This window comes from Zeus faber (genome assembly GCF_960531495.2).
Source record: "Zeus faber genome assembly, chromosome: 9".
NCBI lineage: Eukaryota > Metazoa > Chordata > Actinopteri > Zeiformes > Zeidae > Zeus > Zeus faber.
The window spans coordinates 22017635-22040309 of NC_137197.1; the positions used below are offsets into that span (position 1 = coordinate 22017635).

Sequence of the window (22675 nt, forward strand, 5' to 3'; positions counted from 1 at the left end):
AGTCAAACATTATAAAGGTGGTGTTTACAAAGGCTTGTCACCAAAACAAAAAAGAAAAGTGCGTGAGATGTCTACAACCCCCCTAAAAGAGGCTTTAAAATGCTGTCAATCACGGCTGCTGGGAATAAGTTGCCCCCGGCCGCGCCCCCTTTGGCACGGTCACCAGGGAGCGATTGTCTCGTGCTCCCAGACAGTTCAAGGTTAATTGATGTACATCATAAAATATTGATAACAAAATGATCACTTACCCGCCTCGGCGGCGGGTCGGGGCTCAAGCAAGATCCCGTGTTTCGCATGTAAACGCAGGCGCCAGTAAATATGTGATTAACGATAACTGCAGAGTTAGAGTCTCGTCATTTGCACATTTTGGAAGTGGGCTAACGAGCGCCCGTTAATGGGGGGAAAAAGTTCTGTTCCCCGGAGATCCACAGTGTAATTATTGGATTCATGAGGAAAGTAGCAGCCGTGGAAAGCAGCAGTGTTCACGCCTCTCCGCCTCGTCCTCGGAGGGCGTCGGGGAGCTTGGGTACCTCCGACAGACGACGGGTATCTCTCATTACAGCTCAATCCTGGAGAAACTTGTCAGAGATTTTGTTTTCTATTAATACCGTGCCATGTACAGCACCAGACAGACATTCAAATTAGATGCAAAACAAACATCGGCCCGCAAGCCCTTTAAGAAATTAGCTGTAATTGAGTTTCCGAGCATGATTCGCGGGAAGGAATCTTGGTTATTAGAGCGTGGACACCTGCAGGTGGGTGTTTTGGAAGGGAGTAAATAATCAAAGGACACGTTTATCAATCAGCCCATATTTAAAAGAGCTGTTCCGGCTTTGTTTGTGGCGCCCGTATCCGCCGTTAGACGGAATAATCTTCTTTCTCGCACTAATCCAACGCTGAGCGGATGGAAATGCTGCTCGGTTCGTTCTTCTGCCGACTGTGTGTGAGCTGGAGTGTTGAGCGGGATTAGCAGGAAATGGAATACAATCACTTTTCTGGAATGCAATCCCTTGATTTTTGCAGAATCAGAATTATTTGTATTTCTTTGCCAGGTATATTTGCACATACAAGGAAAATGACCTGGCAAGGTTGGTGCATAAAGGGCAAAAAGCAACACGATATAAACCAAAGGATTAACAAAATATTGAACACAGAAGTAATTGTTTATTAATAAACATTTACTCATTTAGTTATTGAGAACTGTAAATGATGTGGGCTGTGAAAGGCTAAGAGGCATTTAGAGGGCTAGAGAATATAAAATCAGTACTTTATGAGGCATGTACACTATAATTGGAATAAATATAATATAGATTTATGTTTCTGTATGTATATACTGTATATTTTACATCTACATTTCTATACAGAACTTCTGTTCATAGCTCTAAGGGCTTAAAATTAGACAATTTTTTGATTATAATTTTTATTTTTATTGGTTTGTGACGTTTTGGATCTAATGTTTCTCCCTCAACCTAACCTTAGAACAAAATGAAGAAACTGTTTATACGGTTCTTTTTTTCAAACATTTCTTGCAATATTTTGCATTTCATGCAATAGGGTTAAAAACGCATTATTCACATGCAGATGGCTGTATGTATGTTGTCTAACATTTGGGATTGTGACGATAAAAACAGAAATAACAGAAAATATTAGACGGAACAAATAAATAACATTTTTAACCAGTAATTGAGATTTAAAAGTTATGTTTCTGTTCTGGAACAGTGAAATATCACATTTTCGTTCGATATTTTTCCATTCTTTTTCCCTCAAAGGATGCAATTCTGCTAGTTTTGTTGACAATCTCTGTGTTTGTGTTTAGAGCCCGAGCAGACAGCGCAATTTATCTCTATCATCCTTTAATTTGGTTAAGTGAATGCATTCCATGTCCGGAGCCATAATTACGCAGGGGAGGTAAAAGGTTGTGGAGCAGTTTCATTGAATGACTACGCGCTGTGATCACTTACTGGGATGAAAAAGAGCCGGAGCGAGCAGAAACATCCTTCCAGTACAAATTAAAACGCTTTGTCTTAAGTGGCCTTTAATGAGAGGCTGTCAATCACAGTAATGAAATAATTGCTCTGGTTAAATTACGATAATTTATGGTTCATTTTGTGCTCAAAAGTTGTTTTTATCCCCCATCCATAACAATTGATTTCCAATAATCAGCTGCTCAATAGCTATTAAACCATCCGCTCCCTGCGCCTTCAATACTGATGGAGAGCATTTAGACGAATAATAGGACCATAAAAAAAACGTGTAAATCTTGCTTTAAAAAAAAAAAAAATGTTTTTAAAACCATGGGAGTAAAAAAATGATTCTATTTTAACGATTTGTTTGTTTTCGTTTTGTTTTGGTCTTTCTAGGTTATAGAGTTTGTGACTGGGGGGAAAAAAAAGCCCAACATTTCGTGCTTTTCTTGTTTAGTTGGAGTGGAGTATAGTCAAATCTACAATTTACCCTTGTATGCGTTCACTTTATTTGTAAATTGGGGTATTTCTCTTGTTCAGTTAAATTGATATAACAACATTTTCACGACGCTTCCTTTTATTATCTGGCCTGTCAGACCAAGTTGTTATTACAGAACACTTAGCATAGTCATCATCAAATTCTGTATGTCACTGTTATGTCTTTTCACCATAGTACATGAGTTCAAAGCCCTGTGTGAGAAAAGCATCAAGAATGCAGAAAGCATAAACATTTTGGTAGACTCTACGACTACTGCTAGTACTAGTAATACTTTGAATTCTATTTGTTGCGACATTTCTCACACTATCTTAAAATTCCCCTTAAATTCCCCTTTAAACTTATTATTGTGATGATTGCCAAAAATTGCGATCAGTTATATAATATGTATTTACATATAACATATAATTGTATTTACTCCGTAACCTTCACTGATTTCACCTTAGCAGTCCACCGAAATTCGGTTTTCTGAAGAAAATAAGCCATCCAGTTGCTGAATCTTCACTCATACCAGAGCTACAAGGCCTCATTTACAAGTTAATTCCGACTCTCGTTGCCGTGCTCCGGGTCCCTGGTAGACACGGAAACACCGCACCGGGACTCTCACATGCGGGGATTTTTTGTCAATTTCATGTTTCATGTCGGAAAATAACCTATAATAAATAACCTATCTACAATAAAAAACAATGTATTATGAAAAAACACATCAGAGCTGATATACCAAAAAATAAAAAATAAATTGTTCGGAGAAACGCACAGCGGATCATGCACCGCAGCCTACAGTCTATCTATGCGTAGCTTTTATTCTAACGGCGGCTCTCATTAGAATCGAAGCCCTCTGTGACCTCGACCGGGGCAGCAAAGTTGAACGGCTTGTTTTAAGACATGTTTTCCGAAACAGTTGTCTTATTTAACAGTTTGTGTGTTAGTAGGCCCATCAGGGTACCCAAATGTATGTGATATGTGATGATAAAAAGTCAGTTTTGCATAATAGCTCCCCCTTTAAAGAGCAGATTTTCTGTGAAAAAGAAAACAAATTGACCAGCGGTTACACACGTTTCTGCTTTCTGGCTCTCCACACCGCTGCTTGTGAATGGTATTCACACCTTTTTCGAAATTGGACGCCCCTGCGCTTTGTGTTGTTGGCTGCCAGACGCTGCCTGAGGTCGCTGCGCGCACCTCTCCGCCTTCCTCCTCCTCCTTCCTCCTCCGCCTTCCTCCACCTCCTCGGAAGAACTCACACAGCAGAACTTCATGCGGCTCTTTGACACAGAGGGATCGAAGGAATTACACTGGTTTCCACACACACTCCTCTCTTTCCTCTATCCCTCTTTCAGGAGGTTTTTTCTTTTTCTCCCCACAGCTTAAATAACCAGAGACTCAGAGCCTGGAGCATTAAGTCATGTGGTGCGAGGACAGGCAAAAAATAACCATAAAGGGAAGGAGAGGGCAGAGATGAGCACAAAGTGAAATTTATTCATGTTAGTGGATGGAAAACGGCAAGAAATACCGGGAAAAGAAAACAGAAAGGCAGAGAAAGACAGAGGTCTTCATAACGGTTCCATTTAGGAACTGGGAAAATACCAACATGATGATATGAGACTAGATATCGGCCTTTATAGGTTATTATAATATTCTGATATTGTCAAATGTTCTCTTTAAGGCTGCATTACAGTAAAGCAATGCAATTTTCTGAACTTCATAGACTGTTCTTCCTGTTCAAATCAATGCCTCTAAGTTATTGTTTTTAATATGCACATTACAAAATATGGTCAAATCACCGATATTGAGGAATTTGGCAAAAAAAAATAAATAATAATAATCACAGTATTTGATTTTGTCAGTCTCGCCCTGCCAGAGTTTCATCATCTTTCCTCTGTTGTGTTTGGGACCAAACAAATATATGTAAATTCATCCCCTGTTCATTATCCTGTTGCTTCAGGTTAATAATAATAATTACTATTATTTTAGGAAAATATCAGATTAAATGGAGAGTGAAAAACCCAGTGTATGTGTCAGAAGTAAAACCCATCAGCCATTGTCGGCAAAGCCTTGAATATAAACAAGTAACACCAGCACCGACACAGAGTTGGATGGTTTTTCAATCAATTTGCCTCTTGACACAAACAAGGAGAAGGAGGCGGTGAGAAGGTGGGAGGAGTTTGAGGTTGTGGGGAGGAGGGGAGACCCTAAAAAGGTCGGCAGGATGACCGCGGGGGGATCTTGAACTGATGGGATTTCGGAGGGGTGGGGTTATGGAACTCCGCAGCGCCGGTTAACGCCGGGCGACCCCGGCCGTTTGGTTTTCGATTGCGAGCGGCAGTTTCATCAGAGACAGTTTTATTATCGAAGAGATAAGGGCGCTCTTATCGCTTTGCTTAATGGGAAAATCTGAAAAGGCACCAACAGCATCAGGCACCGCCCGGCCGTCAGTCAAAAGTGTGCAATCGCCACATCTTCACGCCCTTATCTGAAAGGGAAATCCACCAATCGCGTTTTTCGGGGTCCTCGATTGCCTTGAATGTCGTGATGTCATTCTCGCGTGGAGTCCCGGGTTTTTGAAGGCGTAGAAAGCATTTTAAAATGAATGAAAAGGAGATTCGATGGCTGGGGGAGGGCAGGGGCTCGGTCACGGAGACGTTGACGGAACCGTCCTGCTGGTTGGTTGGTTAGCATGCTTAACGTGGTAATGCGCCCGATTATTTTGGAGGGGGAAAAAAAAAATCCCTCGTCCGATACTTTTTCGAGCAGCCATTCCACGTAACTGCCTTGTGTGCGCCCTCTCCGTCGTCGGTGCCCTTCGCGGTAAGCGCTTCAGCTTTAAATGGAATTCCTATGACTTGTGGTGCAATCCACCCGACACAGACAATCTTATGCACCACTTTTAGAAGAATTGGGTTTAATCAATTTATCTTGACAAGTTGAGTCCCCCCCCTGCAATGTAAGTAGGGTGGTCCCGTAAGCTGCTCCACTAAATGCCTCCATTGATAGCTACGTCGTGGGATACGGCAACTTGGAGGTGAGAACCTGCAGCGAGCCGTCTGTCTTTTCGGTGTTCAATTGTTTTCATTGCAAGCTCTGAATGCCGTGGAATCACTCAATTAAATAGCCAGATGAAGCCAAACGCTGACCGTGCACCCTGAAATAATAAGTGAAATGTAGAAAGTCAATCTCTATTTGCCCTTTCGTTGTTTAGTGGAGTGGCTAGTAAATCCCCAAACAACTTCACTCGGCTTTTGTATTCGGTTTACGTCAAAGCCAGGCTTCCAAGGAGGGCAACGAGCAAAGAGGGTTAGTGGTGCAGCATGTAAATTCAGTGACCGAGATGGAAAACAGTTCATTATCTCGCTAAGTGGCCGGAAACACTTGCTCTCACTTATCCTACTTATGTTTCAGAGCGAAGCATGTGTACAGTACAAAGGCACGGCAGGATTATTAAAAAAAAAAAAAAAAAAAAAGTGGCTTGGGCAGACACTGAAGAATCGTTCTGCCCTCATTACCGCCTGATCGCTGCGCTGGAATCGAGGGCGGTGGGTATATGTGTACGGGACCTCGCCATCTCTTACGAACTTGATAATCACCGCCGTAAAAGCCTTTATCTGGGCTCTCACGAGTGATTAAAGAGTTGCGAGACGCAACGTGCTGAGTGCTGTTTGCAGAGCAGACGGATCCGGGGGCAGACGAGGGCTCGCGCCGCTCCCCGTGCCCGGCGACGGCGGCGCCAGCGCACGGACACGGATAATCGGGATTAGAGGCCGCTTCGCAGTGCAGCGCGCCGAGAGGCAAACGAAGGGCGCTCAGAGGCTCTAAGCAGCGGAGGAGGCGCGGCTCGCCCGAGATTTCCAAAGCGCTGCCGACGTTGCTGGGGGAGCGTCGGAGCTGGGAAGGAGACTGAAGACGAAGCTGCGGAAACGTGCGACACTGCAACGGGCGTGGAAGCACCGCAGGAGCTGGAGCTGGAGCTGGAGCAGGAGCTGGAGCAGACTGCATGTTTATTGAACAAATTACTAACATGCTTGAATTTGTGTGGGTATTTGGAAGTGTTTGTTTGTGTGTGGGTGTGTATGTGCACTGGTGTGTGTGTGTGTGGGTGTCTGGTCGTGTACGTGCACTGATGGGTTTGTGTGTGTGTGTGTGTGTGTGTGTGTGTGTGTGTGTACCCCGGCAGTCTTTCATTACCTTGCTGCATCACTGCTGCTCTGGCAGTGGTCCAAGGTGTTTCAGGCAGCGATCAGGCCCGAGGTGTGAGGTCGACGGCGAGGGCGGGCGGGGGGGGAGATTTATTAGCCACAATTAACATCAAGCCATTGTGAAACAGAAAAAACAAAAACCAGGCCAGTGCTGGTTTTTCAATTGTTTCCATTAAACCAGGCCAGTGCTGTGCCGGTGTGAGGGAGGTGACACCCTTCACAGGGTGGTGTCCTCCTTAATGGGGCTGGCCTCCAGCGTGTCCAAATACCCCGGCTGTGTCTCTACCTCCCTCCCTCTCTGTCTTTATCCTTCTCCCTTTCATTATTTTGTGGAGGTGTGTGCACAGTGCGATGCCAGTTTAGTCTTAGACCCCCCCCCCCCGCCGTACAGTGACTGTGGAGCGCTGCAGCGAGTCATGGCTCCGCCTCGTGACGGAGTATGAATATGTATGTGGCTTTGGGAGACTCACTCTCCTCTAATTGCGATGGGGGGGAAGGAGCCCGGAGTGCGCTGGTTCACTGGACCCGCTCCTCCACGTCAGCGCAGAGTGTTTCGACGCCGCCTTTGTCTCCCCGTCTAAAACGCTGTCCTGTTTTCCTTCATGTATTGTGATTTGTGAGCAGCTCGTTGACTTTCCTCGTTCTCCGACTTGTGCAAATTGCAGGAATGTCTTTTTGATCGTTCGGGCCGGGATGAATTTCCACACTTTGATCTGATTATGTGTGTTTTAGCGTCTTTGTCCCCCCCCCCACCCCAATTTATGCCTCCTTGCTTCTGCCAATTAGGTTTTAACCCAACGTGATTATGAAGAATAAATGCTGACGTTCAGCTCCACTAGAGGGTGGAACATCAGTTTACCTAAGGCGAGGCTTTCAAACTCATTTTGAAAGCCTCGCTTTAATTTTAAGGGATATGCTTTTAATTTTGAGCCCTTTGCATGAGCACAGTCGAGCATTTCGGATTAAAAACCCTTCAAAGTGTGGCAACCATGAAATCACTTTAATTAGACCAGCTGACGATCCACTGGTGTCCTCAAACAACGCTGGCTCCTAATGATGACGCTGATGACAAACCAATCACTTAGTCATTTAGGATTTACGCGTCAAATTGAGAACCATAAAAATACATCTGCATATTTATTGCAGAACGTTTTTTTCTTTGGACGAGAGGATGCCACGAGGAAGGTCTTGTCTCCCACTGGTCAAAGAGACGGGTCTGGAGGGTCAGAATGGCAGCTGCCACTTTTCCCAGCAAACGTCGATCCATCAGACCACAGTGGAAGATCTCGGCCCGTAGATCACACACACGCACGCACGCACACACGCAGCACGCACGCACACGCACAGCTTCCACTGGTGGCGTTGCAGGAATATTTTTAAACGTCGCTTTGGCGGGGAAGAAAAATTTTTGTTTTCAATAGAATCACAGATAAGTGAAATATTTGCACATGAGTTTATCTGACATGAGTCTGTGCCCTATTTCTTATATAATCTATATTCCATTCGAAATTACTACCTTGTGTAGTGATAACCCTCAGTTTGTCATATTCGCCCCATTTTATAGTCGAAATACCCACCTCATGTGTTTTCTGGCTCTTATTATATATTACATCTGACTTGATTTATATAATAATAACCTAACTACAGTGGAAAGGCAGGAACATCTGTGTGTCCTTCGATTATCTCGACCGTTCATTCGATCTACTCCACACTTGGCGGGTGTATTGCTGGGGACACAAGGACGTACAGTGTCGAATTTTGGTGCCATTTGGTCACGCGACACGTGTAGTAATAATAATAAACTTTAAACAGCGAGCCGCTCAGCGGGGGGCGGGGCTTCAGGGCTGAGTCACGAAGAGTGTCTCGAACGCGCACGCTAAGGAGTCAGAAAGTCTTCCATTTTTAACGGGTACGCACCAGTAATAATAATAATAATAATAATAGAAAAATAAAATAATATTCCCACAGTAATGGACCAACCCGGTGACGAAAACACAATCTTCTCCCTCTCGGGAGACCGACAGCATCCATTTGTCTTTACTGAAATGAAATTGACACGAGAGCTTTTGCTGTTGAGGCCGTGTATAACTATACTCATGCGCGGCCTCAAATATCTCTCACGAGGCAAATGGATCAGCACTGTCACTGCTGTCGCTACGGCCCAGAGGGATTGTTTGTATGGACGGCGTTGTCACGTGCGAGGCAAGGGCGGTGGAACAATGCTGCAAAGGTTTTTTAATTCTCAACATATTTCAGCTGTACTGTTGCCGCAAGAGCTGCAACCATCCCCACTCCTCGGTTGCGAGTGACTCAGCGACGTAGCCGAGTGTTCCACCGTTTCGGGAGGACGAGCGTTCTTAGTCAGCGCGGGGGAACGGTTTGCGACGGTAATAAAGCTGCAGCGGCTCTCCCCTGCGGGCGCTGACACCGCGTCCGCACACGCCGCCACAATTTAATTGAAATCTTCCGCCCATTGTTCGAGGCGACAGCTCTGATTTACAGAGATAAGCAACTTGGATTTGACCTTACTCCATTCTGATGCGGGTCACCGCCCTTGAAACCATCCAAGGTGCCTTCAATCAAATCGGGTTTATATTTTTGGATTATACTCACACAATTTTTCCCCAACAAATCCCCCCCCCCCATGGCTCGTTTTCTCCTGTTAAACCCGCGATATGAGCAAAGACAATTTGTGAGAAAAAGGTACCTGAGTCGCCCGATCAACAGCTCTCTGTTCCGAGTGACCGGCGCTATTGATTACATAATGCTCTGTTCACTCCGCTGCCTCCCTTTGTCGCCGTTATCGGACTCGGTGCACAAAGCCAAAAGCCCGGCGTACTTTTCACCGCGCCCTTGCGAGTGTGTGTGTGTGTGTGTGTGGGGGGGGGGGGGGGGGGTTGTCCGCTGTTGCAATTATCAGTCAAGGGAAGGCAACAGCCACCGCGCCGTGGCATTTTGTAGAGACCTGGAGACGTGCGGCCTTTCCAGACTCCTAAATTCTCCTTTAAAGCGCCTTTAGTGGAGTGTGAAATACGTTGTATTGGAGTGGATTATATATGGGTTCCATTTGCGACTGAGGCCAAGGTGCGCCTGTTTCTTTTTTTTTTTTTTTTCGTATGTATGTATTTATTTTTTTCTGCTTGTAGAAAGAATGGTTGCTGGGAGGAGTCATATTCATACACTTTTCTCCTGTAATTGATATTAATTGCTTGTCAGTCGCCTCGCACTCCATTCTCCATGCTTGGCAGCTCTGACGACAAACTGAGATTTTAGCGTGCCCTTGGTGCAATTACTCTATTTCTGTGAGTAAGTGTGAATAAGAGAGTGCCAGAGCAAGTGAACCGAGTAAGTGAATTATTTTGGGAGTCCTAAAGAGAGACAGTTAGCCTGATACATGATATGTTTTTCGACTTGAAAGTTGAAATATTTCTGAAATCCCGAATTCTGAGCGGCGCTTTGAGCGGGAGCGTGCCTTCGGTTAGAACTCATATTGAACTTTGTTAACTGTAATGGAGGGCATATTTGACTTATGGAATGTCAAAGCCTCCCTGAGCCCTCAATGATCGACGGCGCAGATATGCAGCGACACTCAAAAAGCGTTTTGATTAAATGTTGATTTGCCCCAGGAGAGGCGTGTGTGGTGGGTGGTGGTGTAAGGGGGAGAGAATTTAAGCAAGGTGCCAACAAGAAATGGAAAAGCAGACAGGCAGAGTGGAGCAGTTAAATGCGCTCGGTTTGCAGGTCCCCTGGCCTCGCCTCGGGCCAAGACATCACATTAAAGATCAACCAATAAAGGCCGGTTTTAAACAACTCCCCCACGCCCATCCATTGTAAACACATATGTGTCCGTCAGTGCCTTTCCGGGGGAATAAAAAATAAAAAAAAGTTTAAGATGAGAAATTATTTTTGTAACCCCCTCACATAGGCCAAGGGAGACGGAGAGAAATGGATGATAAAAAAATATATTTTGATGCTTGGAGTGAGCGGCCGTGGTGGAGAGGCTCCGCTTTGAAGACTCGCTCCCTAATCCCATCAGCTGAACAAGCCTCTCTGTCTCAGCTTCCCTCTGTCTAATACCTGCTGCTGCTGCTGAGCCCGGGGGTCAATGGATTCATAGAGTGCCAAGGAAAGAGAGGTTTTGGGGTTTTCGGCGAACACTATTCAGAATTGATATAGCCGAGCATGCTTTGTTTGCACAACTACAATTGAACACAAATCCTGAGCACACATTGCCGTCGTGCAGTGGATAATGTGCTGACACCTGACCCAGAGCAACAATTATATACTCCATGTAATTCTGTTTGATATCTGTGTTGTTCTATCAGCCTGAAAAAATAACAGCAGGAGTTTCAACGATACCGAGACATTTCTTTTACAGAGAATAGAAAATGTAAATGATAGAATACACAAACAGGGAAATAATATATTATTTTTATTGTCATTATTTGTTTATTTATTATAATTTATAATTATTTAAAAGTTACTCATTTGTGGAGTTGCGATTTATTATTTTCCATCTCCATTCACCTTGTATAGTATAATATCTGAATAACATATACTTCCCAAAGACAAACAAAAAAATGCATTAAACATAATCTTTTAATTTAAATACATATAAACTACCTAAAAAACATAATTAAAATAATTCAAGAACTTTAAATATTTGCTTATTATTATATTGATAATAGATCCTCTAGGTAATGTAGTTCTAATCTATACAAGATTATTACATTGATCAATATATTGGTAGGAATATTATTTTAAAAAGTTGCTGGTTAGCTAATGTGTTGACAATATTGCCTATGGTGCACACATCTAAACACAAGTGAGGTTAATATCTGTCAATGCAAAAAAGCGCTGAAAACCTATTGGACAAGACGCGAATGGGCCAATAAAACGATCCATTTGAAAAGCAACACTTCTAACGACAGAAACCAAAATGAAATACCTGTGATTTTCACCTGTTAATTGAGTGTGTAAAAAAACCACCGTAAAAAATGTGTTCAAATTAAGTAACCAAATGTTATCTCATTTCCTCCAGTGCTACGTCTCTCGCCACCCTTCGCCGGCTTATCTGAAAGTTACCGCGCAAGGTCAAGAGAGAGTGCCCTGCTAGACGTCGTGATAGGGACTCGCCAGAGATGCAAAACGATTGGAATTTGTTTGAAGTGAACGGTGGGGAGGGGGGAAAAAGAGAGCCCATGGACGCACTCGCTCATGAACTTCAAGTGCTCGCACTCCGACAAAGACATGAAGGCCCACGTGGGATCTGGCCGATAGCAGATGGATGGACATGATGGGCCTGAGCGGAGGCTTTCCCGCTTGTTAGTTTCTGTTCTGCCTGGTGTGTTAGTCCAAAGCCCACTCGTGTGAACCGCTGGTGCAATTTTCTTTATACGGGTGTGAGTGGCTCCGTTTATACCACTCCTTTTCAATTACCCTCCCATCTGGACATTGCTGTTTCTGCTGCCACAGCAGTGGGGCGAGGACCCGCTTCAAAGCTGGTTTGAATGCCGCAATCCCCTTATAGCGGCGGCGGCGCCGGCTCAAAGGACGGCGGGCACAGTGACTGTCAATTAGGAGTTCCGACGGGGTCCATCACATCTCGGGGAAAAATTGATCTTTCAAAGAAACGCCGAGAAGAAAGTGTTGCTTTATGAAGGGCGCGCTCACTTTACGCCGGTGGGCCGCGACTCAATACGTCGGTGCGGTCGGCTTGTTGGCATTCGGTTTTGAAGATAAACTTTGCCACGTGGGCGCTTCCTTTCAATGAGGTCGTCGAGCGTGGAGTGCACCCTTCAAAAGTCTTTTAAAAACAACGAATTAATTTTTTCCCCCTCACACAGTCACCGACAGCGACCCCCGAGCTGCCGTCGGTGGATATTGAACAGCACCGCCGAAGCATTTTGGGGGGATTATCTTGCTCAATGTCAATTTGACAGTCGTCACCGGGGTAGAGGAGAGGCGCCGCGCATAAACTGGAGAAGCCAGAGCGAGTTCTTTGGGCCCCTCTGATATACCGAGTTTAAAGAGAATTGACTGCGCCGTGGACTCCATCAAACCTTTTCATATGGGTCACATATTTTCTAAGAGGGTGATATCATGCTGGGAATATAGAGACAAGCGCTCGGTCACACACAATAACACATAGCAGGGGATACTTGCAATGTGGTTCGGGCGCTTGTCTCTACCTCCTTGTTTGCCCAAATTTGTATGCACTTTGAGAGGAAAAATCTAACTCGGCGGTTTAGAATTAATACTCCGACCGTATCTCCTCACTAGATAATCGGTTTCAGAGCATAAATTATGTCCATATGAAGAGCGCAGGTATTATGCATTATATAATCACAGGTAATTCGTTGTTAAGATCCGAACATCCTTTTCTGATATTATAGCTCATTGTTTGCAAATATATTTACCTTTTTTTTTTTTTTTTAATCTGCGTTTTGTCAAAATCGTAAAGGCGCCGTCTCTCTCGCGTTCCCAAAGTCCTTATAAAACTGTGGCTTCCCTGGTCAATAGCTCTGAACACCTTTTCGTTTCCAGTTCACACGCATTTGGTTTCTAATCATTCTGTCCTGAAACGATGACTTCTTCTTTTTTTTTTTTTTTTTTTTTTTTTTCCTCTCCCTCTCTCCTCTTTGACCGCTGAACCGACGTGGTCACGCCATAAGAATTAGTTCATCCTTGACTCAACCTTTATTGGATTCCGTTCCAGCGCCTGTCAGGCTTTTGACAGAAGAGCGGTCGCATCATCACAATACATTGCCATTGGATTCCTATAGCGCGGCGCCAGTCGATGCGGCCTGACGGGTGAATGTGATGGACCCGTGACCCGACGACAGTGTCTCTGGATAAGATTGGAACTAAGTTCAAGTCAATACGCTGCCTCCCTTTGGGCTGGACCCATTCTGACAAGTTGTGTTTGAAACACCCGTATTCCTGTTGATGATGTTGGGTTTGTGGAGTGGAGCCTGTGATGCGAAGGCTTGGCCCTAGCCAAGTTGTTTCAAAAGAAATCATCATAAAGCTTGAGACATCATTTTGGTCAGAACAGACACAACACAGGCAACTTACTTGCATGCGAGGATGAAATGAAGGTTTCACTAATATTATATAGCTAAACTTTTTGTAGGTATTGGGCTCCCCCCCCCCCCCCCCTTTTTTAATATATATATATATGTAGCTTCCAGCATCTTCCTAATATGAAAAAAAATCAGCATAATTACTTGGCAGCAAACGCTTTTCCTTATCTCTGTTTTCACCTTGGGTTGGGCTGCATTATATGAAGCATAAATAAATTGATTTGCCGGGGAAATATTGTCAATAAGAAAATAACTGGATTGCAAATTGAGGAGAAAAACATGTTTCGTCTCTTACCTGAGGAGAAGCAGCAAATTGAGTAATAGTCAAAATAACACTTCTACTTGTAAAAAAAAAAACAAAACATTGCTCACGAAGATCCCTCTGGAAAACAGTCTTGAAATTTTAACTTTTATTATTATTATTCCTACAAATAGTTGACCACAACGAATCCACATTTGGTGCTTGCATAGGAATCACAGGAGGTACTGTTTACAGATTTGTATTCGGTTCCTTCGTATGAACTGAATTGCAAAAACCAGACATTGTTAATACACTTAACACAATACATAAGTAAATCATGAGGTCACCTCAAGTTCTTCTTGATACAGATACACACCGTGTGATGGATGGGAGGGATGCGTTGTCATGGTCGTGTTCTGCATCCAATTAAAGCTGATCTATAGTAGCTGTGTGGGGCTTTAATGACTGCGCTGGGTGGCAGATGATTGGCCTCGGTATCATTTGTCTTCCTAATCATGTGTTTATCGCGGCTAAGTCTGAAGAGCGTCTCTCGGGAGGCGCGCTCTCAAACGCCGCGCCACGTCGTCCTGGGCGAGCTGGCAGGGCTCAGTTGAAAGGAACGCCAGGATCAGCGCGCAGAGGGGTCGGGGCTATCCGAACGCGGCGGGGGGCGGGCGCGTGTGCGGGTGGGCGTGGATCATTTTAATATAAACGGCTCCGGGTCAAATGTTCCCGCTGCTGCGGTCGGAGCCCGCGCTATAACCGCCCGTTTAACTCTCTTAAGACCAGCCCCCATCAGTTGAATAGAGATAAACTGTCCCGTAAATAACTTCTGGGTTCTTACTTTTTGCGACATCGAACCACTCCATTCACTTTTAATTGTCTCAGTGTAAGGTTAATTGGCTTGTACTGCTGCTGGGAAATCCAATTAGCTCGTTTTTTGTTTTTTTTGTTTTTTTTTGTTCATCTCCATCCCTTCATTGATCCACTTGTTTTGATCACAACATAACCGCTTTTAACAAATGAGATTAGGTGAGGCACGGGGCCCTGGCAACTGTGTTGTTTGCTGCGGAAAAACCTTGATTAATACATTGTAGAAATTGCATGTTTTAATTTCAATTGCCTGAGCTCACTGTTTGCGGATTCACTCATTGCACCCTAAATAAGACATGGTGCTGTTGATAGAGCCGTGTTATCTATCTCGAGATTAAAACGGGGGAAGACGGTGGCTTGACAAAGTTGTGTGATCCAGGAAATGGCAACCTCTCTTTTCCGACGACTTCTGTTTCTTTGCAAACGATTCTGCCGTCGCGGACAAAAGTTATTCTCATCATGTCCGTGTGTCGGTCGAACGTCTTGGGTCTTTTCACAGCAACATTGTGGAAAACGGACTCATTCTCCCTCCATTGAGCTGTAGACTCTACCTAGCAAAGTTCTATCGGTGTCGGGAAATGTATGCCGTGGTCGTGTCGTTTGGTTTGGAAGGTAGGTTCCATGATGGACTTGGGGCGCAGCCTCGTAGTTCCCCCAGGGACTGCGCCTCCCGCAGTCTGATTATGCTTTTTTGATATTAAGATTTGTTCAGAATCCAACTTCGCGATGTGGCAATCGTTAAAAAGACAAAGCCGTAAGGAACGATCTCTTTGCCAGCAGGATGGACGCAGGCTTCCTGGAGCTGGAGAAGTAGAGAGCACCAACAATGCTGGAAATGACCCCGTGGCTCAAAGACTGGCACGGACTCCAGAGGTAGGATCGCTCACACCCCAAACTCATCTGTTACCAAAGAACCACATTTATACGAATTGATAACATTTTTGTCCCAGCATTTGATTTATTCAATATGAAAGTTGCTTAAAAAAAATGAAACTGTTCTGCGGGAGCATTGTCTTCTATTTGAACAGGCCGGCTGGTAAGATTGAGCTGTCTATACGTTAAGGGGACAGGCAGCATCACAAAGGCCATGACAGATGGCTCCAAGCCTGGAACAATTGGCATATGACCTGATGGATGGAGGGATGGATGGATGGATATGAAGGATGGGAGAACGACGGAGGGGCATGATAAAGGACCAGTGGACCGATTCCACTGCCTTCCACGCACAAAGCAAGCACATACCTCAAAAAAATAAATAAAATAAACCTTTCGGCGTCAAGATGAACAAAATCCCAGGCAGTCTTTTGTGAGGAGCAAAGGCATGTTCCAAGCACAGCGAGGGGCTATAATTCACGGACACCGTCAGAGTTGCTTACTGCACCATTTGAGTATTGTATTGCTGGCGCTTTTCTGGTCCATTGCGGAGATGGGGAGAGCACCTCTTGATGTGTGTGTGTGTGTGTGTGTGTGTGTGTGTGTGTGTGTGTGTGTGTGTGTGTGTGTGTGTGTGTGTGTGCGCGCGCGGCAAATGTCAATGGCGATTAGCATAAGAAGAGGGAAGGGCAGGTCACTCGATGCATATTCCACAGGCCATTGGCGCAGGGGCATTAATAATAAAACAACATAATGAGGGGCTCACTTACCAGCTCGCCGCCGTGCTGTGGATCCGTTCCAAATATCCATTTCGTTTTCTTGTGCTTGTGTATGCGTGGGGGTGTGTGTGTGTGTGTGTGTGTGTGTGTGTGTGTGTGTGTGTGTGTGTGTGTGTCTGAAGTACTTATTCTGCACAATGTACTGGCTCTCCAATTAAACAATTGTGCGGTTTGAGGAGTGTGTGTGTGTGTGTGTGTGTGTGTGTGTGTGTGTGCGTGCGCGTGTGCGTGCTTACTTTTGGCTTGTCTTTACTCTCAACATGTCAGCGACCTTCTGGAAAGGCTGGTGCTTTTACTAAACAGACCTCCCTTTCCTTTCTCCCGTATGCCCCCGCTGGCTCCACCCTCCCTTATCCCCCCCCCCCCCCTTCTCCACCATCTTCCCCATCTCTGACTGCAGCATTGTCGCAGTGAGTGTGTGTGTGTGTCGGGGAGGCATGCGTGTGCATACTAACACGGGTCCGGCTCAGTCCCCCCCACCCCACCCCCTATGCCAACACCGGAGCCCCCCGCTCGCCTGCAAGACGATTCCTTATGAATAAGCGAGTAAGCATTGAGCTGTGGGTGCAGTCGATGGAGACAGATGGCTGCCGTTGTTTACAAGTTTAGCTAAATCACAGGCCAATCAGCAGCAACACTGTGAGGAAAGTTTAGAAGAGAGAGATGGAGAGAGGAAGAAAGCGATAGAAAGCGATGGCTGCAGAAAAATATCATAAGTAATGAGGTGGTTCATCAGTGCCTTCTTTTTGTCATATGGTGAACGGTAATTAGCATCAAGTTGGTGCAAAGATTTACATTTTTGGGCACATACACCAAGTACCGTTTGGCTGTTTATTTTATACCGCCTGTCAACTATTTTGCAGGAAGAGACGCCGGCCTGTTCTCTGGGTGTGACAAGTGACAGCGATAGAGCCAAGGTAATTTAGATGTCCGCTCTGAATGCTAATGCATACAACAGAGACCGTCGTAATGTAGTGATTCATTATTTACTATTCGGCGGGCTCGGTGGTGACATCTTCTTCAACCTGGTCATCTCTTCGTGTTCACTTTAATGTTGAAATTGAATATTGATTGCAGCCTTTGCTGAGAGTGATTTTCTCTCAATGTGTGATCCCGTCCGTGGAGAGCGCAAAGGAATGTCCTGGAATCAATGGGAACGAACAACAACGGCGTTAGCGAAAAGTTGTGGCAACTTTGCTGCGGCCCCCATTGCGAAACTCATAATGAATTGCTTTTTCCCAATCGACCTGCCTCCTCAGACAGGGGTGCCATTGATATTCATGCATCGCAGCAGGCACGATGTCAATTTTCCCAGTCTTATTCAAATCTGTCCTGAATGGAGCGCAAACCGCGCCGTGGCGCTGGCTTGGAGGAAGATGGCCCCTCCTGTTTGAAGAGAAAATTACAAGAGCAATACACCAGGGGATCTGTTCGCATTCTTTAGAATGTCACCGCGTGAGGCGTCTCCAAGCAATTTCATCCCTACAAAGTATTATCTCCACCTCTACCTTTTCACATATAGATTGACGAGATTCACGCTGCTTGACATATTCCTGTCATCTCAAACGGGGGCACTGCCGCATAAACAAATACTGAGATGCATGCGCACAAGCAGACAAAGCAGGTACATATTTAATTATACCTTCCCTCCCTTAACCTTGCCCTTTACCTCCCACTATGCATTTGCACCTTAACTTTCACTTCCCTCTAAACCAGCGATTCTCAACTGGTCTCGCCTCAGGATCCACGTTTGTCCTCGGTCCTCAAGTCACGACACGAGCATGATTTAAGATTTGAATAGTGCAGTAACCCGCATTGCTTTTGTGCACTGTTCAAATCAGTGCACAGTAGGGTGGTGCAATATATGGATCTAATATTGATATTGGGATTGATAATGTGATAAGCAATTAGTTATCGTAATATCGTTCTTTCCTGCTCTCAATGTCTGCATAACAGTAAAGTAATTATATTCTCTGAACTCTGTAGACTGTTCTAACTTTTCTAATCAATGCCTCTGCCCGCTCGGTCATAATATCCACATTATTAATGATCTATGATCCTGTGGATAGTTCACGATACGAGGTCACGACGACCACACGCCGCTGTTTGAAAACGTTCTCTCAAAATGAAAGCACGGCATCGGAAATTTGCTATGCTTAGAGATAACAATGTAAAAAAAATAAAATAAAGATTTCAATTTTTGAAACAGTATACACGTATGCTCCTGCAGTCCGCCGAAACCTGCCACCCTGTTTTGGATCAGGACCCACCAGCGGAGAACCTCTGCTCTAAACCATCTGCTTAGTTTTGCCCAAATCATTAAAAGTTCTGAGTCAAAGGATCTACTGCAATGCAACCAGCTTTCTGCCTTTTAGAAAACCCATTTCCTAATCATCCTGTCGAAAATTTGGCTCAAAGAAAGGAGCGGCTGCCAAAAAAAGACTCCCTGTGTGACTTTGAGATTTCTTCTTCTCGTCTGTACGAACAAACGAAGAGTCTTTGACCCTAAAATGATGAATCATAACACCCCTCAGACTTGGTACAGTACACGCATACACACACACACACACACACACACACACACACAACATAAAACCTGTGATTATTTTTTTACACACTATTGACCACTTTTGTAAAATTGAGCGGGGGGGTTTTGTTAATGTGAGTAAGTGGTTTGACACCCCCCAGTTGATCCATCAGCCACCCTGACCCCTGGCAACCCCCCCACCCTGACCTTTGGAAAGGCCAGCTGTTCCCCTTTACTGGATGTGACTGAGGAGGCGGGTCTCCCAGACACCAATTGATTAGAGGAGCATTAATCAAGCTGAGGGATTATCCCCTGCACGGAAAAGGCTCCTTTCTATAGTAAACCAATTATACTTTTTATGGGATGAGAAGGTTAACTGGCTGGATGAGCAATCCGTTTAAACCATTGACACTGTGGGTCTGGAGAGGTGAAAAAGATGAAAAGAAAAGGGGGCTGGGGGAGGCGGTGCGCGTGGAGGGGCATAATATGGATTCATGGGGGAGTCGAAATAAGAGAGAATAGACCGAAAAAGCATAAAATGATATTACTGGCCATTAAAGTTAATTGGGGCGCCTGGCGCAAAGGCTCCGCGGCCGGCAAGGATGCACGACGCTGCCCTTGCTCGGCGGCGGGGCGGCGTTTTCCCTTCATGCGGCATTGGCCGCGCACCAGAAGGAGGGGATGCGGAGGAGGATGCTGTGGTTAAGGTTCTCTCTGCGCTTTAATGGGTCTCGGGGCTTTAATGGCCGCTGCCCCAAACTCAAACTTAATGATCCCTCCTAGTTTTTGGTGGGGGGCTAAATTAACCTTGTAAAGAGAAACATCCTTTCATTACCGCGGCCCCGCGACTTGAGGTCGCACGCAGCGACTCAAAGACAATTAATAAGTCTTTTATTCAGTTCTAATGTTTTTAATTCACTTGGTATAGTGTATTGAATGGCGGCCGGACCACTGAGGGATTATATTTGACGTTATTACACCAAGGCTCTGTCTCATTTGTTAGGGTGCTTCTTGGGAAGGTACACCATTTTAGAAATTCACTCCTGGCTGTCTCGTTGCAGTACAAAGTACATGGGATGAATTAATTTTACAGCATCCGAATCGGAATTTGTTTATTCCGCCAAGCACATTTCCATATATAAGGAATTTTTCGTGGTGAGGATCGGCGCGTTTCCCTACAGACAATTAACATCCAGTAAAAGTCTGAAAAAATGACAACTATTGGGAGACATTGGAAGGCAGGGGATGATCCGTGTAGGACATCGCCCAAGCTTCTGCGGCAGAGGTAAAGGAAAACAAAACATGGCTGGACTTGGTTCATCCCGAAGTTGAAACGTTTTAGTTTTTTTTCTTTTTTCTTCTTCTTCTTCTTTTTTTAAAAACACTGTTGTCCGTTGCGGTAGAGTACATGACAGGTTTGATTTCGGTTACCATGGAAACTGTGGAGGCTGGAGGCTGTGCTGCATTGCATGTTTGGGCTATAGTTGCATGATGTTACCTTGATGGCTTATTCATTTGACCTTTTGACAAAATACATAAGTAAAAAGCAATGCTCCCGAAGCGCCAGCGAGTGAATTGGGAGGATCCTCCCTAATAAGGTCAAACCATTGCACTGATGCCGTTATATTTTGTTCTCTTTCTTTTTTTGCTATGAAGCTGCGAGCTGCTGAAGTCCGTACGGGGATTATTTGTATTTAAACTCTGTCTTGCTTGGAAAGAAAGTGCCGTGCGTCGGTGCTGAGACTTATCGGCTGGTGTTCGCCTTCGCTCGAGCGCTCGAGCGCCGCGGTCATTCGAGGTCGCTCAGCCTCCTCGATTTGTCGATGCTGAAATGTGGGATTCAATATCTTATTCTGGCGAGTGACTTGGGGTTGTTCCGAATTTGGCTACAGCCGGATAAATTTCACGCTCGTGATTGATGGCCACTTGATTTATGAAATATACAGACCCCTTTACTTATTTACCCCCCACTTCTTTTGGTTACAAATTCACTCACAGCTAAACACACTGCAAACTTCAGGGACGGCGAAAGGGTGATATACTCCGGAATAGAAATAGTGTCACACTATGTATAAAGCTTGGAGGAAGCACACGCACAACTTTTGGCCTATATCTGTCAAATATAGCTGGAAGTTTAGTCTTGCGGCCTCATGAAGAAATAATGATGAATACTAGTGTCAGTCCTTCATATCGATATACTTTCATCTCTGTCAGAAAACTCAAGAGAGTCTATTTGTATATGGCGTGTAATCTATACATACTTAATACTTAAAAATCCAAAGGTTTTAGCCCAAATATCACTGTACAAGAGTTGTAGTCTATTCCTTAGTGCGCATAACATACTGTAGTGTATAATTAAACTGATTCTAAAATGTATTTGTTTCAGTGGCATAACCATGTGATGCCTTTTTCAAAATCCAGGCTCGTCGACTCATCCATACTTGGAAAAAATAACATGTAAATGATTTGCCTCAAATGTTGCACAGTCCTTTAATTGACAAAAAAAAAATCAGTTGGCTGAGTCCATGCTGATGCCGCAAGGAAACCAACAGCATGGCTGCAAACCTCAGTATGTCTCCAGATGAAGGAGTCCCCTGTTTCGCCGAAGGTCTTTAATGGTTTAATTACGGAGGAACAAAAAAAAAATAATAATAAAGTTCTCACTAGATTAATCAAAGTACGGTTTGCCTCTGTCCTTCTCCGTTCTGCCGCGCTGAAGGTACTATTGCCTCCCAAAGAACTTAAATTTTCAGACCGGGTAAAGTTGGAGTATATGGAGATATCTTTCCCTCATCTCACTTTGTTCTCGTGGGCGTGACGCTGCCGTGACTTCTCCTCCACTGCCGCATCCTCGATGAAAACTAATTTGCCGCCGAGCCAAACCTGAGCAACTTAATGTTTTCAACTTTATTGTTTTCACACCTAAATAGCTACCGAATTCAGCCCTATTAACAAAGGTTGCTCAAAGTGATTAATGACGATGTACATCGCCAGAGCGTGCTACCTTTCACTTGTGGCGTGTGCCCGATAAGATAAGGCGATTTATTGATCCCTGGGGGAGAATCTCACATCGCGTGCTTTGCATCCTCGCCGGGAAAGGCGGACCCCGTCGCCAACAATTGGATCTTCATGGAGAGGGGCGCATTCATCACGCAAAGACGTTGAATGGCTGTTTTAAAAGCGACTGCGAAAAAAAAAAAAAATAGTATTAAATATGGGGTTGAACAAAGTAACGTGTGATAGAATCATGGAATTACTGCTTTAAAAAGTTTTTGTGTAGTTTTTAATAAGGCCCGTAGGTATGCATATGCAGACAGAGCCTGCTGTCTTTTACATCATTCATTTATTCATATTATATTGGGTTGGATGATTTTATACTTTAGTTCGATTTAATTTGTTCTTCTTTCTTCACTAAAACGGTCCCTATTCAAGGGCTGTGATTCTGCTGCAGTAATTAATGATTTAATTTATGCTGCTTTCACACCACATTCTAATAGAATTTCCAAGGATCTCTGCTGATTTACGGGGCTGTTGTAATAGTTACTAATCTGTTAATGCTGTTATAGTAAACACAGATGTCTTTTATAAATCTTAAGATATTTCACAGCTAATTTACACCTCTAATTGCTGTATCCATCTCAGCACTT

The 22675-nt window shown here is 44.5% G+C and overlaps 1 protein-coding gene across 1 annotated transcript in view; it reads left to right on the forward strand.

The window, feature by feature from the left end:
• apbb1 (amyloid beta (A4) precursor protein-binding, family B, member 1 (Fe65)) overlaps window positions 1-17393 on the forward strand; it is a 69495-nt gene extending 52102 nt beyond the window's left edge. The window contains exons 15-16 of the mRNA XM_080006329.1: window positions 15630-15722; window positions 17365-17393. Coding sequence (XP_079862455.1) covers window positions 15630-15663 — 34 coding nt within the window. The 3' untranslated portion in view covers window positions 15664-15722; window positions 17365-17393. The remainder of the gene's footprint in view (window positions 1-15629; window positions 15723-17364) is intronic.
• Window positions 17394-22675: the final 5282 nt, after the last annotated feature.